General features: G+C 44.0%; 1 protein-coding gene across 2 annotated transcripts in view; it reads right to left on the bottom strand.

Moving 5' to 3' along the window:
- CFAP263 (cilia and flagella associated protein 263) overlaps window positions 1-13,403 on the bottom strand; it is a 29,464-nt gene extending 16,061 nt beyond the window's left edge. For both annotated transcript variants that reach the window (XM_069087605.1, XM_069087606.1), the window contains exon 1: window positions 13,211-13,403. In XM_069087605.1, the coding sequence (XP_068943706.1) occupies window positions 13,211-13,344 (134 nt within the window). In that variant the 5' untranslated portion in view covers window positions 13,345-13,403. The remainder of the gene's footprint in view (window positions 1-13,210) is intronic.
- Window positions 13,404-17,129: the final 3,726 nt, after the last annotated feature.

Here is a 17,129-nt window from a genome sequence, read left to right as displayed (position 1 = left end):
TCAGCTCTATTTCCACTTGCCACTCCTGGCAGAGAACCACAGCTTATTTTATGGATGTAACAGGGCATAATTAGTTCTGTCTGTTTCTGGTCAGCCATAGTGCTGACTCAGTATTAAAGGGCTCTGGCACTTTGGGATGGTGAAACAATCCCTTTATTGGCTGAGAAACAGGAAGAGCTATAGATCTTTGGGGATTGCCTCACCATCCCCAAAGTGTCCAACTCTTTTAGTTCAGAGTCAGCACTCATGACTGACCAGAAGCAGGCAACACTGCTCTGCATGTATCTTGTTACCCTAAGACTATGGCTGTCCATTATCTCCCACCCTGCCTACCTCAAAACTTGAATTATTCCCCCCTCTCCATTCTAAAAGAGATGAAATACTCTTTCCTATTTGCCAAGACTAACCCATTTCACTTCCATGCTTAATCTCAACCTCCCAACTCATATATACATCTCCTGTGGGACCTTGCTCCACCAATCTTTCCCTTTCTCTAATTTTCAGTCCCTTCCCCTCTGCCTAAAAACACCTTTTATTTTACCCTGCCATACCTTATAAATATAATATATATATCATATAATCCTCTTTTATCTCTCCTTCCTTTATGAGAAATTTCTAGAAAGAATAATCTATACTAGCTAACTGTCTCTATTTTCTACCATCTACTTAATGTTTAATCCCCTGAGATATGGCTCCCATTCCAATCACTTCACTGTAATAACCTTTCCAAGGTCACCAATGACTTTTTTAAAAATTATTTTTATTAATATCTTCTGTTTTACAACACTTACATTCCCTCATGTATTCCTTCCCCTTCTCCATTACCTTCTCAGAAAGCCATCCCTTAAAACAAAGAATAACTATTCAGTAAAACTAACATATCAAAAAAAAGTCTGGCTTTATCTGCAACGTTGCACATCCATAGTCCCCCCACTTCTTTGCAGAAAAGGAGGAGCAGCAGTGAAAAAACCAGGGCAGAAGACCAAGACCAAAGGGGAGCCAGTAAGTTCTGTTACTCTTAACCTGCAGAACCTCTCAATGGGTTCACAGTGACTGAGTACAGCAAAAGTCTATGGAAATTCAATTCACATAAGCCAACAAACCCAAACCTGGGTTAGAAACATGTAAAATTCAGACCAGGAGGGCAGTGAAAAGACTTCTCCCTAAATCATGCCACTCTGGAAGCACTGGAAACTTGCAGACCCCCAGATTGAGCTGTGAAAGAAGCAAAAGCTCAGGCCAGGTATCTCCCCATAAGTGAGCAGAGCTCAAAATTAACATGAAATCCAAAGTTAAGAAGGAAGCTGGAAAAATGAGAAAATACACAAAGAACCTGACCATAAAGAACTACTCCAGTAACAGCTCAAGACACACAGAAAACAATCACTTGAAAACATCTACAAGCAAAGCCTTAGAGAAAAATGCAGATTTTTGACAAAAGTCCAATAAGAATTTCTAGAAACGTTAAAGAGTTAAGGAAAAGATTTTTTAAGAGAGCAAAAAAAATGGGAAGGAAGAGGTAATGAGAGTATGTGATAAATGTGGAGTGGTAGAGGAAAAAAATGAGAGCTATGCAAAAAGAAGTGTCATGGAAAGACAACTAACATTACTGAAGAAAATTTCTCCCTAAAAATCATAACTGGCCAAATGGAAACTGACTCCATGAAACATCAAGAAATAATCAACTTCCCTATTTCTTTGATTGCTGACCACCCGTGTATCCAGCCAAAATCATCTTTGACTCTTCTCTCTTCCTTACTTGCTGTTCCCCCAACACTCCAAAATTTTTTTTTTGGCTTGGAAATTTGGTTATCATTGAAAGACTTCATTGAAGTACATATGTCTCTTCAAACTTTTCAATGTCCAAATGCTTAATTGTCTGTCTTTTGCCTTCATACAACCTACTGTCACTTTTGCTGGGTAGATAATTCTGAGTGTGTGGTCCACATATATTAGCACAAAATGGACTTAAGATTTCATCAATTAAGAACTCTCTGTTAGAGTTTGAAACCCATCTAAAACCTGGTAGATATGTCTTAAGAGTGTTACCCAAAGCTCAAAGTGAGGAAGTGACTTGTTCATGGTCACTAAGAGAATACCTGTTAACAACAGGGATATACACCCAAATTTTTCCTTGCCTAGGTCCAGTATTCTCATCATACTACTTCTCGTGGCTTATGCCATAACACAATCAATTGCAAAGTTCTTACCTCCAGGATTTCTCTTGAATCTGTTATATACTCTATAATTACAATACCACCACCACACTGGAAGAAGAATCAAATTGCCCTTAAAGCAAGTCAAGAAATAATTAACTGTTATGCTTTGGCTAGAGAGAGAGCTCCAGCTCTGGATAACTGAAGTCCCCATCACGACTTTAACATACATCTCACCCAGGCTTGTGTTCTCTTTTCAAAGTTGCTCATCTATTTCCTCTTCCTACCCAGGTGAACAGTAGTTCATCATCCAAATACTTTCTGCCAAGTTTCATGCCTCTTGGATTTCCTCACATTAATATATACTCTATTTTGAGAATGCTACACTTCCCCACTATCACACTTTACCAAGTCCATTTCTCTACCAAAGACATTCCAGGTATAGGTCTCACCCCATCAAACCACCACGATATCTAACAGGTAAAATTCACCTCCTTGTGTTAGGACCTCTATTGAATTTGACTCACTTTAGCAAGTATTTATTAAGCACCTACTATGTGTTAGGGACTATGCTGGGTGCTGAGGTTTCAAAGACAAAAACTAAATAGTTCCTTCTCTCAAGGAGCTTACATGGGGGGGGGCAACAACATATAATATATTAAGTAAATAGAAAAATATATAAAACTAAAGTACTTTCATGGGAGAGGAATGTGGGCATTAACAATGAGAGGAATCAGAAATGGTCTCTTAAAGAGATGCCACTTGAGTCAATCAGGATTAGGGATTCCAAAGAGACAGAAGGGAAGAGAGGAATGGGGGAATGGGGGACACCTTGTGAGAGGAAACATAGTGAGAAGTGGAATATTGTATAGGAGAATAGCAAATAAGCTAATCAGGCTGGAATGTGGAATAAATAAGAAGGAACTGGTATGAAATCATCCTAGAAGGTGGGTGATTAGTTGGAGCCAGATTATAAAGGTTTTAAATGTCAACCAGAAGAATTCTGTATTTTATTCTAGAGACCACAAGGAGCCACAGACATAGTCAGACCTGGGTTTTAAAAATATCAATTTGATAGCTAACATGACAAAAGAGGAAAATGATAAATGCTGGAGATGTGGGAAAACTGGAACATTAATGCATTGTTGGTGGAGTTGTGAACTGATCCAACCATTCTGGAGAGCAATCTGGAATTATGCCCAAAGGGCTGTAAAACTGTGCATACCCTTTGACCCAGCAATACCACTTCTAGGTCTATATCCCAAAGAGATCATAAAACCAGGAAAAGGACCCACATGTACAAAAATATTTATAGCAGCACTTTTAGTGGTGGTAAAGAACTAGAAATTGAGGGGATATCCACCAATTGTGGAATGGCGGAACAAATTGTAGTATATGAATATATTATTGTGCTATAAGAAATGATGAGCAAGCCAACTTCGGAAAAACTTAGAAAGACTTATATGAACTGATGCTGAGTGAAATGAGCAGAACCAGGAGAACACTGTACACAGTAATAACCACACTGCACAATGACTGACTTTGATAGACTTGGCTCTCCTCAGCAATGCAAAGATCCAAGACAACTTCAAAAGACTAATAAAGGAAAGTGCTACCCACATCCAGAGAAAGAACTTTGTGGAGTCTGAATGAGGATGGAAGCATATTATTTGCTCTCCTTTTCTCTTGTTGTTTTGCTTCTTCTTTCTTATGGTTCCTCCCATTAGTTCTAATTCTTCTTTATATGATGACTAATGTGAAAATGTTTAACATGAATGCATAGATAGAACCTATATCAGACTTCACACTGTCTTGGGAAAAGGGGAGGAGAAGGAAGGGGAGAAAAATTTAAACTCAAAATCTTATGGAAGTGAATGCTGGAAACTAAAAATTAATTAATCACAACACACACAAAAATAGATACTAAAAAAAAAAAGATTATCAATTTGAATACCTAGTTAAAATTCCTTAGTCTATCCATGTTTGTCCATAGGAAAGCAGTCAGTAGATATGAAGAGATTAAAGATAAATGAGAGTGGGGATGATAGAGAGGGCAATCTGCTGAAGAAGGCAGGATGGAATGGGGTCACTTGTGACTCCAATGAGGAGTTCTGCCTTGGCAAGGAGAAGGGCCCATGTGAGAGAGAGTTGAAGGAGGAGGAAGTGTGGTGTGAGATAAACAGGAGAGAAGAGGGAGTGCTCAGTGAATGGCCTCATTTTTTTTCAGTGAAATTTATGAGGCAAGAATTTCAGCAGAGAGCTGAGAAAGAGGGGAGCCAGGAGGCTTGAAAAGGTTTGGGGAAAAAAAACTACTGTGGTGAGTGGGAGAGTGAGTCACTAGGAAGGTATGAAAAGATTGCCTTGCTGCAGTGAGGACCAGGTTGGGATTATGTAACAGACTGATAGTGGACCCATTCAGCACGGTTTCATGATTTTCTTTGACTTCATTCATCAGCATGTATGTAAAAGCAAAGGCTGCAGACAGTGGGAGTAATTCAATGCTGAGGCTTGTCAGGGCAAGATACTTGATCTTATTGGGTAGATGAGTTCACAATCTATGCTTTTACCTTTTGCTTTATTCTAGTTTTGATTGTCTCATCATCACTGACAAATCCACTGTAAGCTCTGATTGATGTTCCTTGGCTTATTAATTGTCTTTCCTCCTGAAGTTGGCAATTTAAGTGTGGACTTGATATGTCTAAGAGTTGAATCTTGCATTCCTCCCTTTTGGGATGCTGTGGGTTTCTTCCTATTTGCAGATTGCTGCTTATTATTATGGACTCCAGAACTTTTTTTCCTAAAACAATTTCCTTGAATATAACTTATTTTTTCCTCATTTCCATTCCCCTTACAATTTTTTACCTTCTTATTTCATTTGTGCTTGTGAGGTTTTTTTTTTACCAGTATTGTCTTAGTTAATTTTTCTGATGTGTCATTTGATCCATGAACTGGGTTGCCACGATCAAAAAAATTAATCAACAAATGGCCAACTTCCTGGCAATGACTCTCTCCATAGGTAACCTGGCTGGTCCTTGAAGTCTTTCCAATATGGTAGAACGTGATAGAGCTTGTGCTGTTGGCAAGCCTCCAAGAACCCAGGTCACCTCTGCATTAAAAGGAGGCATCAAGTCCCACAGCCTGCTGGAAGATCCTCTTATACACAATTTATACAAGGACATTCATCAGATGAGAGCTGTTACATAGCCATTCCAAGACACCTCTCCGGGTATCCCATCTGTGGGATGCCTCTTTTACATTAACTACTTTAGACCCTTGCCCTTCACTTTATTTCCTGTTTTGGTTGATTTTTCTTTGCTTATGTGGATCTTTCGCCATTTTCCTTCTCCTTGGTGATTTCTTTTACTCTTTGAGGGGTACATGAGGGGCCTTGTGCCCTTTGAACATCTCCAATTCTAGCTCCAATGCCATATCCTCCAGAAATCTTTCCATGGTCTCTTCTTCCAGAAGGAAACTCTCCCCCTCTGTACTCCCAAAGCCCTTCCCACCATTCTTCTTCAATGTTCTTTTATCAGTAATAAGATGAATTTTTATAGCATTCTCACCATTTCAAGGTATTTGATTCACACAACTATATTAGGTAGGCAAATATTATCCCCATTTTACAGATGAGGAATGAGAAATTGAGGCCTGGAGGAAAGGTGACTTGCCAGCTGAAGTCACAGTAGCTGCACATTACATTAGAGAGCAGGGTCTACAATCCAAGTCTCTCTTCAACCCTAATCCAGTGCTTATGATACCACCACACACACACCTTCTCTTCAGACTTACATCTCATGATTATGTTATGAAGTGTCTCATAATTCTCATCAGAGGCAAGCAGGAGTTTTGAACCCAGGAGAATGCTGGCATGAGAGCCTGGGCAAATCATTTCACCCCCAGAGCCTGCAAAATGGGGGCAGCTATACTTGTAGGTCACTGAACGCTTCCTTTCCCTTAAATGGGGTTAATGCTCATACTGCCTGCCTCCAAAGGTTAGGGTGAGGAAAGCATCCCGAATGGTTTTCAGCATCCCATAAATGAGAGACAGCATCAAGTGTGGGGTCCACCACATTCTGCCTCTATGCATCTGAGCTCCTCTAGCCCTCTTGTTCCCTTGTAAGTTCCCTGAAGGCAGGAACCATTCTTTCTTCATTTCTATACCCTCACACTGCTTGGCACAATGCCATGCATATAAACATAAAGAATTGCACATGTTACTCTTTATATTTTCATACAGCTTCTTAATCTGAAAACACGGGACTCCAACTTTAGAAACAATTAGACGTGTCAAGGTTAGATCACAGAGATGAAATGAAATATTGAGCCCTCAAGAACAGAGGAGGAAAATGAGGCTTTGAGAGGTAAGAGGACTTGCATAAGGCCTCCCTGCAGTTGACCTTCAAATGTCCTTCAAACACTGGTCCCATGACATAAAATCTATTTGTTTCAAACACGCTGGGAGTACAGGGCATCAGGAGTCTCTCTTGAGGCTGTACTCACAGATTCAATAAACACTCAAATACTTACAAATGAAAGCACAAAAATGACAGTAATGTGGTTTTTATTATTATTAATCAAAGGTTATCACCTAGCAAAGGATATCATTTTAACACAGATATCTTGCCCCTCCTAAGGAACCTATACACCCTATGATTTAGTTACTAAGGTGAGTGCATTATAAATGATTTTAGAAAATCTGGCTTGTTTTCTAAAACTGCTCCTTTGTGTTTGTTACATGAGACAGACAATAGCTTCCCTGCATTTAAGTGGTTGTGTAAAACATAGGGCTGGAAATCAGCTCCAAGTGGACTTGTGACCTTGACCTTGTACTTGCTATTCAGAGACTGCTTAGGTTTAAACAATTGTTTCTCACACTAACAACAATAGGCTTTTTAAAGACTTGAATACCAGAACTACTGTAATTTTTATTCTTCATATCAACAAATGAAGGTTTCTAAATTATCTAAATTCAAAATTATTCTTACATTAAAGGTGTTCAATTAATATTGAATAATTAAATGAAATCATTAAAATTACCAAATGATTATTCCCTTAGAAACTTTTATTTAATTTTTTTCCCAAAGCACATATTTGTTAACATAGTAGACTCTTAATACATATTAATTCAACTTTTAACATGAAACTTTTCAATTTTTTCAATTCTTTTTTAAAGATGTTACAAGTTTCACAAGCTCAATAAAAGAAAAATCTAATTTAAGAGCTGGACACAATCTTAAATGATTGTGGAATCCAAACCCTCACTTTACTGTTGGGGAAGATGAAGCAATGGGAAATAGATGCCTGGCCCAATGTCCCCAACCTATTAAATGCCAGGAGATGGATTCCAACCCAGGTCCTCTTTTGATTGTACTGTGATGCCAAGGACTAACCCTTCCTGCCCTACCTCCACCCCAATCACAAGAAGGGGGAACTTTTCTAGACTAGCATCTCAGAAGACTTTGTGGGCTTTCATTTATAGGGGGGAGACTTGAGGATCACTGTATGAAGGGGAAGGAGTCAGACAAGAGCCATAGCCTTTGAGCTCATGGGACAGACACGTAAGCATGGGCAGGGCTGAGAGCCTTGGGCTGGGGGAGTCAGGACCCATTGCATCTCAGAAGCAGGAAGTAATGAAGACATTCTGCACGTGTACAGGGCCCTTCTACAGCCTCCCCAACAGGGGAGAGCCAGTCTCCCCTCAGAGGTTTTCAGTGATGAGGTACCCATCCACTGGTGGACAGCCCTGATTATTAACTTTCCCTTACACTAAATGGAAATGTAGCTTTCCGTACCCTCTGCTTTTGCCATTAGAGGTCAAGCTTCTGAAGCACCAGTCTCTTAGCCCTCTCTTCCCTCCCCTCCTCTCACCATCCATATCCAGGTACTGCTCAGTCCCAGGAAAGCCAAGTGATTGGCAGCAGGGGGAGCCAGGAGGATAGCCCTTCTCCCAGGGGCATCACCACCTGACCCATGGAGGTGTGACAGCTTCTACAGTCAGGGGCAGTGAGACTATGACAAAGGCCCCAGGAGGCACCTCAGTCCACCTCACCTCAGCTCGGTTCTGCAACACCTCCTGGGAACCTGGGCTGGCCCCTTCCACCCCTCACTCTGAATTTCCTCCTTGGTTAAATGGTCCTACTAATATCCACTCTGCCACCTCCCAGTACTATGCTACGGAAGCTTGAGTGATGAACCTCACAGAATGTTGGCCACTGCCCAGGGGCCTGGCGTGTGGAAATAAGCATTTCCTGAATGTTTGCCATGGCCCTGGAATGTGGAAGGTGGCAGCAATGCTGGGACATGAATTGTTTCTTTTTTTTTCCTCAAATTTCCTCTGACCTGACCTTGACCCCAAGGTAGTCCATATCCTTAGCCTTTACATTAGGCTCTGAGCCCTGTCGATTTTTCAAGCTCCAGGTAGGGGATATCCTAGTGGTCAACACCAGGTCCAGAGTCTGGAAGATCTGAGTACAAATGCACTCTCGGACGCTTACTAGCTTCGTGACCCTGGGCAAGTCACTTCACTGCCGGTTGCCTCAGTTTCCCCAACGGTAAAATGGGGGTAACAGTACCGATCTCATGGGTTGCTGAGAGGATTAAAGGAGCTAATAATGCATGTAAAGCATTTAGCACTTTGCCTGGAACACTGAGGGTACTATATAAATGCTACCTATCACCATAATCATTGCTCCATAGCCGAACTGTTCTGGGAAATGCTAGTGTAACCACATCAGGGTATGTCTAGTAGAAATTTTGTAACAGGATTTTACTGCATCACAAGGTAAGTAAGTCATTGTTCCCTGACCCACCAGGAATGACTTCTCCTGCAGAGAGTACAAAGGCTGGGGCTGGAGGGCCGCACAACCAGCATCCCTGGCATCACTTACAGGCATGGCATTTACACAGTTACTTATCTAGTGTTACAACGCTAATAAGTAGGCATCGGTTATTATTTATGGGCATTTACAGGTATCTCAAGTCCTTGGGCTTAACAAATCCTGCTAGCACCACACATGCATGTGCGTGTACACACACACACACCACACACACACACACACACACACACCACACACACCCCTCCACCTGGGTTCTGGAAAACTTTACACGTTAAAGCAGGAGGAATAAAGGTTTTAGCTCTGCCTCCACCGTGCAGTTTTCTGGCTGAAGGCCTCTTCTCCCACCCAGAGTGGGACGTAAACTACCACAATCTATCCATATTTATTAAGCGCCTCCTGTGTACCAGGCATCAGGCCAAGAGCCGGGGATACAAAAAAGAGGCAGAAGGCAATTTCCTGCCCCGAGGGAGCTCACAATCTAGCTGGGAGACAAGAAGCAAACACACTTGTACCAACAAGCTACAGACAGGAGAAATACTGAGAAGGCACTAGAATGAAGGGGGTTGGTAAGAGAGGGGCTTTTAGTGGGGCCTGAAAGAAAGCCAGCAGTTAGAGAACAGGAGGGAGACCCTTCCCCACATGGGGGTGGGCAATGCCCTGAGCTGGGAGACAAGGATCTTGTTCATGGAGCGCCCAAGAGGCCAGAGTCACTAGACTAAAGAGTATGTGTCAGGGACCAAGGGGTAAGAAGGCTAGGAAGACGTGGGGCACCTAGGCTGCAAAGAGCTCTGAGTGCCCAACAGAGCATTCTGTATTTGCTTCTGGAGGCAACAGGGAGCCACGGCAGTGTACTGAGTAGGGGGTGACGTAGGCAAACCTGTATATCAGTAATTTAGTGGCTGAAAGGAGGATGTATGGAGTGGGGAAGAGACCAGAGGAGGGCAGATCCCCCAGCAGCTACAGTAATCTAGGTATGAGGTGGTGAGGGTCTGCAACAGGGGGTGACTGGGTCAGAGAAATGCCACAGCAGTGAAATCAATAGGCCTTGGCCACAGCTTGGATATGGGTGAGAAGAGACAGTGAGGAGCCCAGGATGACTCCTAGGCTATGAGTGTGGGGGGCCTGGGAGGATGGTGATGCCCTCTGTAGTAACAGGGAAGGTGGCAAGGGATGGACTGGGGGAAACATAAAGAGTTCTGTTTCAGAAATGTTGAGTTTAAGATATCTATTGGACATCCAGCCTGAGATGTCTGAAAGGCAGGCGGTCAGAGGTGAGATACTGGAGGTCAGCAGAGACTCTGGGGCAGGACAGAAGATGTGAGAGTCATCAGCCTAGAGATGGGAATTAGATCCATGGAAGCTGATGAGGCCCTGAGTGAAGAGGAGGGAGAGAAGAGGGAGGCACCTGTGCTTAGAGGGAATGATGTGGAGGAAGATCCAGAAAGAGACAGAGAAGGAACGGTCAGAGAGGTGGGAGGAGGACCAAGAGAGACCTAGAGAGAAGAGTATGGAGAAGGAGAGAGTGATCCAGTGTCAGAGGCTGCAGAGAAGTCAAGGAGAAGGAGGACTGAGAAAAGGCCACTGAATCTGGCAACTAAAGACCCCTGGTAACTTTGGAGAGTGCAGTTCTGACAGAATAAGGTCAGAAGGACTGTAAGAGGTTAGGAAGAGAGTGAGACGAAAGAAAGTGGAGGTTTTGATTGTAAACAGCTTTCTCAAGGAGTTTAGCCACGAAAGAGGAAAGAGATACAAGAAGACAGTAGGGATGGAAGGAGCAAGGGAGGAGTTTTTCAGGATGGGGGAAGCAGGAGCATGTTTGTCAGCAGCAGGAAAGGAACCATTACAGTGGGAGAGACTGCAAATAAGTGAGACAGTGGGGAAGATGAAGGAGACAATCTGTGGGAAATGGCATGGAAGGAATGGTGGAGGCGATCCAAAGCTAAGGCTCAGAAGGGTACAATCAGTGATATAAGGGAGCTAGGAATTGAAGAGAGGACAGTGTAAAGTTGAACTGGTTCACCAAGGATTCACTATGGGGAGGAGAGAAGGACCAGAGCAAGGGAGATGGCCAGGAGAGAAATGAGGTGTCAAAGGATTAGAGGTCATGGTGCAATTGAAGAGCAGGGAAGGCAGAGAGAGAGATGAATAAGGGCTGAATAAGGGGATGTAGGAATTCCTGAATATGGAAGTGCTACATTTGTGGCTGATGGTAAAAGGGTGTGGCCATCTTTGTGTGGGGCCAAGGGAGGGTACAGGTGCAGCTCAGGGGAACTGAGTAGTTAGGATGTGGAGAGACAATAGGATATGCATCTTCAAGTCCCGCTAGTAGGAAAGCAGAAGTTGGGGAGGAGAAAAAAATAGTGAGTTAGTTATGGAAGGAAGGGGAGCAGCCTGGGGGCTGGGGTCTGTAGACTACAGCTTCAGGAGTTCTGTTTGAGTGGTAGACAAGAACTGCATGAACTCCAAAGGCAGAGAGGTTACTGAATGAGGAAGGGAAGCACCTGGCATGACAATGGGGAGTGAGCCAAGGAGAAAGAGGGAAAGGCGGGCCTCCCCAAAGCCTGTATGCAGCCAAATGCCTCTGGATCCAGACCAGCCTTTGAGGCTCCAAAGCAGCCAGGATATAGTCACAATCAGGGACATTGTGGTCCCCTTTCTTTCTTGTACAATTTTTGTCTAGGGTAGGTATTTCATGAAGGATTTTCTAAGTCTTTGGACTTAATCTTTTCAGGCAAGAAGTTTCCTGGGAAAGAAGCTCATTATAGGAGATTTTAGATCAGGGTGGGAGGAAATGGAACAGAATGCTTTTAACACAGTAACCGCCTAGTGTGACTGGGGCACAACTTCTTACCAATTCTTCCATTAGTACAAAATCCTAGAATCTCAGAGGGTTAATAGGAGCAATATCAGGACAACAATCCCTTCTACAAGATACCTGGCATTTGTAGTGAGAGGGAACACATGAATCCTGAACGCAGCCCAGTTCACTTTGGGACTGCTTAAAAACCTGATATACAGCCTAAATCAGCCCCTGCACAACTTCTACCCACTGCTCCTACTAGGCCTTCTGAGGTCAAGAACAAGGGCTAGGATGGACCCCTGCGCTGTACCCACTTCTCTGTCTTGTGCTTGACCTCTGCGGTCAAGTAAAGAATGTACTTCCACCTGATTTTGATAATGAGGTGAGACGCCCTGCTTTGCCACTCAACTTTGGTGATGACCTGGGGTCAATCACATCATCTTGCTTGACCTTGGTTTCCTCAACTGTACAAATGAGAGAGGCTGGATTGGCTGGTCTGTTCCTTCCCAGTACTTATGCACTATGGGCCAGCCAGGGCTAGAAAGAGAAGCTTGGGCTGGAAAAAGGCCTTGGAGAGGCCCTAGTCTGGAGAACTTGAACCTGCAGTCTGTGAACTTGTGTTGTAGACAGACAGACAGACAGATATAGATAGACAAAAAGATAGATAGATAGATAGGTGGATACAGACACAGATATGGGTTTTGATAACTACTTCATCATGACTGTTTTCCTCTATAATCCCATGTATTTACTGAGGCAGCTGGTGGCACAGTAGATAGATTACTGGGCCTGGAGTCTGGGAGACCAGAGTTCAAATCCAGCTAGTTGTACGACTGACCCTGGGCAAGTTCCTTAAGAGCTGACTGCCTCAACTGCAAAACGGAGGTATTAGTTACGGCCCCTCCGGTCAGCACAGTTACTGTGCGGTTCAAAGGAGGTCATATTTGTAAAGCTCCTGGCACACAGTAGGTGCTGCATAAGACCTGATGCCACCGCTTTCCTTCTCTTCCCATGCATTAAAAGCACGATTCTGAGAAGGGGTCTATAATATTCACTAGTCTTTCCAAGGTTAAGGACTCCTGGTCCTGTCCAAGTTTCCTCATTTTACAGTAGAGGAAACCAGGGCTCAGGAACCGGAGGTGACTTATCCACGGTCAGGAATTTGAACCCAGGTCCAGAGGATTTGTGCATTCTGGGCTCTGTGTCCAAAGGCAGAGCTGGAAGCAGAACTGTCTGTCCAAAGGGACAGCTGTGCATTTGGGCAGAACAGGAGCCTGACGGCCAGAGAGGCCTCACACGCGCCTCCTTTAGGCCGAAGAGGAGCCCGACGGCCCGAGGAGGCCCCTTTCGAACTGTCCCGGCCCCTGCCCCACGCGCTGGGCCTCGCGGCGGGAGGCGGCCACGCGGCGGGGCGGTACCTGAGCTCCTCCACCAGGCCGCAGAGCTGGATGATGGGCAGCTCTACCTCCTCCCCAAACTGAGAGTCGGAGGTGGGCAAGCTGTCCGTCTCCTCCTCGCCGCTCGTCACCCCGCTACTGCTGGTAGCCGCCATCTTGCTCCTCCTTCTCCCCCAGACCCGGGAGCCACAGCCTTGGACTTCGCGCGCCGCCGCAGAACGCCGTTGCCAGGGCAGCGGATGACGTCACTGGGTTGCGCCGCGCGGCAGTTCGTTGCCATGGAGATGGGACGCTGCGAGGCCGCCGGCGCCTGCGCCCCGGGGCTCCCACCCTGCCCCCCTCCCAGCACGGCTCCCGGCTCCCTCGCGTTCCCCGCCGCCTCTTGGCAGACTCCTTGGAGAGTGGTGCCCTGGGTGCCGGCGGAGGGGAAGCCAGTCGTGCCAAGGTGCCCCAAACGCCTAGGCAGTCAGTACCCAGAGGTCCCTTGCAGGCCCCCAGGAGGGACTGAGTGCTTGTCAACCAGGGTCTTCTAAAAACCTCCGTTTTGCTGTTTTCCTGTAAATCACCTGATTTTGAGCAATTCCACCTGCTCTCTTTCTCTCCCTCCCAATAAATCTCTCTCCAATAAGAAATCAGGTTACCTACTCCTACATCCTATTTTATATCCTGTTTATTGTTTTCTTTTACTGTATAAAAATCTGCAAAATCTATACTGAGGATCCTTGTGCCTGCTGAGGGCCCCTGGACCCAATTTTTTCAGCAACTACATGTCTGGCAAATAAATCGCACGGTTCAGCCTTTCAGTCTTTAGTTATTATAAATCTACTCACGACACCAGGTTATGGAGGGGTTTAAATTACAGAGAAGTTTGTATTTGACCGAACAGGTAATAGGGGGCCATTGAAGTTTAGAGAGTCCAATGGGGTGTCATAGTCAGGCCAGCATTTTAGGAAAATCATTTTGGCTTCTACATGGAAGGAAGAGAAGAGAGATATGAGGTAAGGAGGCTAATTAAGCGGGAAGAGGTGATGAGGGCCTGGACTAGGGTGGTAAATGTGTGCCTGGAAAGAAGACAGACACAGAGTTGTTGTAGAGGTTGGGTTAGGAATGGAATGGCCACATAAAGTGAGTAAAAGTGAGGAATTGTGAAGTGTATCAAGGTCATAAAACTGGGTGCCTGGAAAAATGTTGGTACCCTCAATAGGACTAGGACAAATTCCTAAGAGAGGAGTAAATTATAAGGTGAGGAGAATAATGAGTTCAGTTTGGGATATTTTAAGTTTGAGATGTCTCCAGGACTTGGTGATATGGTGACTAGAGCTCAACAGACAGACTAGAGCTGAAATTATAGTTATGGACATCACCAACAAAATCCTGAAAATTATGTGAATTTATGAGGTTAGTATAGATAGGATAGAGAGGAGGGGAGGAAACGGCCCAGGCCAGAGCCACAGAGTATACCTCTAATGATCTAGCAAAGGCACCCAAAGAATAATCAATCCATCAGTAAACATTTATTATGTGCCTACTGTGTGCCAGATACCATGCTAGGGCCGGAAGCACTGAGACAGTTAAGGTAAAGAAACAAGAAAGCACAGGGTCTAGAAAGTCCAAAAAAGAGTATTCAGGAAAAGAGAAAATAATCAGCTATGGAAGAGGTCAGGAAGAACAAGGACTGAAAAAAGGCCAGCAAATCCATCCATCTGACCATTGTTGGTGACTTTGGAAAAGGTGGTTTCTGTTGAGGAGTAAGGTAGCAGAGAGTATAAAAGACAGAGGAGAAGAATTGAAAGCATTGAATGCTGACAGCTTTTTCAAGGAACTGAATTGAGAAAAGAAGGAGACTATGTCACCCTGAGCAAGTCACTTAACCTCTGTTTACCTCAGTTTCCTCAACTGTACAATGGGGATAATAATAGCACCTACTTTTCAATGTGGTTGTGTCAAATGAGACAAAACTCTTGTAAAGTGCTTAGCACTGTTCCCAGCACGTAGTAGGTGTTAAGTACATGTCAGCTATTATTAAATATTAAGTACTATGTCTGTATATAGTTTTCTGTGTCCATATTGGTTCTGACCCCTGGCCTCTCCAGCTTCCTTCAAGTCCCAGCTAAAATTCCACCTTCTACAACAGACCTTTTTCCAATTCCTCTTAATTCTAGAGCCTTCTCTCTAATGATTATTTCTAATTTGTCCTTTCTATAGCTTATTTGCACATAATTGTTTCCAGATTTTTCCCCCATTCGACTGTAAGCTCCTTGAGGACAGGAACTGTGTGTGTGTGTGTGGGGGGGGGTTGCCTTTCTTTGAATCTCCAGCCCTCTTAGCACAGTGCCTGACACAGAGTAGGTGCTTCATAAATGTTTATTGACTGACTGACTCCACTGCCCCAGTAGAATATAAACCTTTTAGGCAGAAATTATTTCATCTTTCCTTGTCCTTGTATCCTTATCACGTGTAGCTACCTGATAATAATGCTTATTTAATAGATTGAGTAGCTGGAGTAGATTACCAAGGGCATACATACTTTGGGGGTACTGAGACTATGCCTTGAGCCCCAGTGGACAGAGCTTGCCAGTTTTTAAGGAGAACGTTTATGGGTTCCCTGATGGTTTCTGGGTCCCCATGAGTAGAAATCTCTGCATGTAGCCCCAGTAGGATGAATTTCAAGCAATGACATATCTATATGTCTATTCCTACCACCACTACTACCCCATTACCCCCAAACACATGCTGTGGATGCATAAAAGCTATCAACTCTATCTAGACACGTATATTTGACACTCCATGTTTATCCAATATCTTCTTTTTCACCCTTCCATTCCCTAAAGGGTAAGCTCCTCAAGGGCAGGACCTGATTGGCTTCTTAGGAATTAACTCTACAGCATCAGCTGCTGTCCTCCATGGTCAACTTGTCAAAGGTATATCCTGAGAATGTGTTTAAGGAGGTTTGTAGGGAGAAGTAAGTAGAGGGATAAGGCTCACCTGTAGGGCAGTTAGAGGGGAAAAGAGCTGTTGAAGAAAGAATAAAGCCAAGATTGGGGAGCATGGACCAAAGAGGAGAACCTCTCAATGGCTCTGGGAAGAATGGATTGCAGAAGTTTCTAAGGGACCCCTTTGCTCTGAATTGTGTCCAATTAATTTCATCTGGGTAGGAAGGAACACAGAGCCAGTACTCTTCAGCAATAAAGACTGTGCAGCTGGCTGGAGTTCTTCCCATTCTGGATCTGTTGGGAACTGGAGCACTAGCTGACTAAAAGATGGAAGAAAAGAACTTTGACATGAGAGGAGACACAGAATACTGCAGGCTCAGAAGGCGTTTTAGAGGACTGGGGGCCAGGGACCAGGCCACTCAACTGTCCTACTTATGGACTGTTTGTGCCTGACCCGGGGTTGAACCTTCCAAGCCCATACTGGTCTGATCAGCCACAGTCAGACCCACTATACCTTGACCCTGACACGGGGGTGTCATTTTGGTCCTCTTTTATCACAACTACTACTGCTTCTTGTGCAAAATCACTCACACCATTCCTGTGAGCATTTGTTTCCTTCTCTATCAGATGGGAGCAATAATCCCTTCCCTGACTCCCTCTCAGTGTTGTTGAGATCAAATGTGAGAATAGATGCTGAAGATCCCAGATAGATGTAAAAGATTATTCTTAGTAGAAGTCAGGCAATAAGCATTTATTAACGTGTCAGGCACTGTGCTGAAAGCCTTATACCTGGAAAGATGCTTTACATAACTTTTTAATGATAGACTATACAACAATATATACCAAATATGCATTAAGCACCTACTGTATACAAATAGCACACTATTGTATGTCTGGAGAGCTACAGAATTTATATGGTAGACACTACCCTCAGGCAACATACAGTACAAAACTGTCCTGTAAAGATTGCTATAATTCACAATATCATTTAAGTACATTTGTTACAA

This window comes from Petaurus breviceps, unplaced genomic scaffold (assembly GCF_028583685.1).
Source record: "Petaurus breviceps papuanus isolate PSGF00001 unplaced genomic scaffold, PetGlider_PUasm1.0 182, whole genome shotgun sequence".
In the NCBI taxonomy this organism is placed as follows: domain Eukaryota; kingdom Metazoa; phylum Chordata; class Mammalia; order Diprotodontia; family Petauridae; genus Petaurus; species Petaurus breviceps.
The sequence above is the reverse complement of the archived record's forward strand: the minus strand, read 5'-3'. Positions and strand labels throughout refer to the sequence as shown.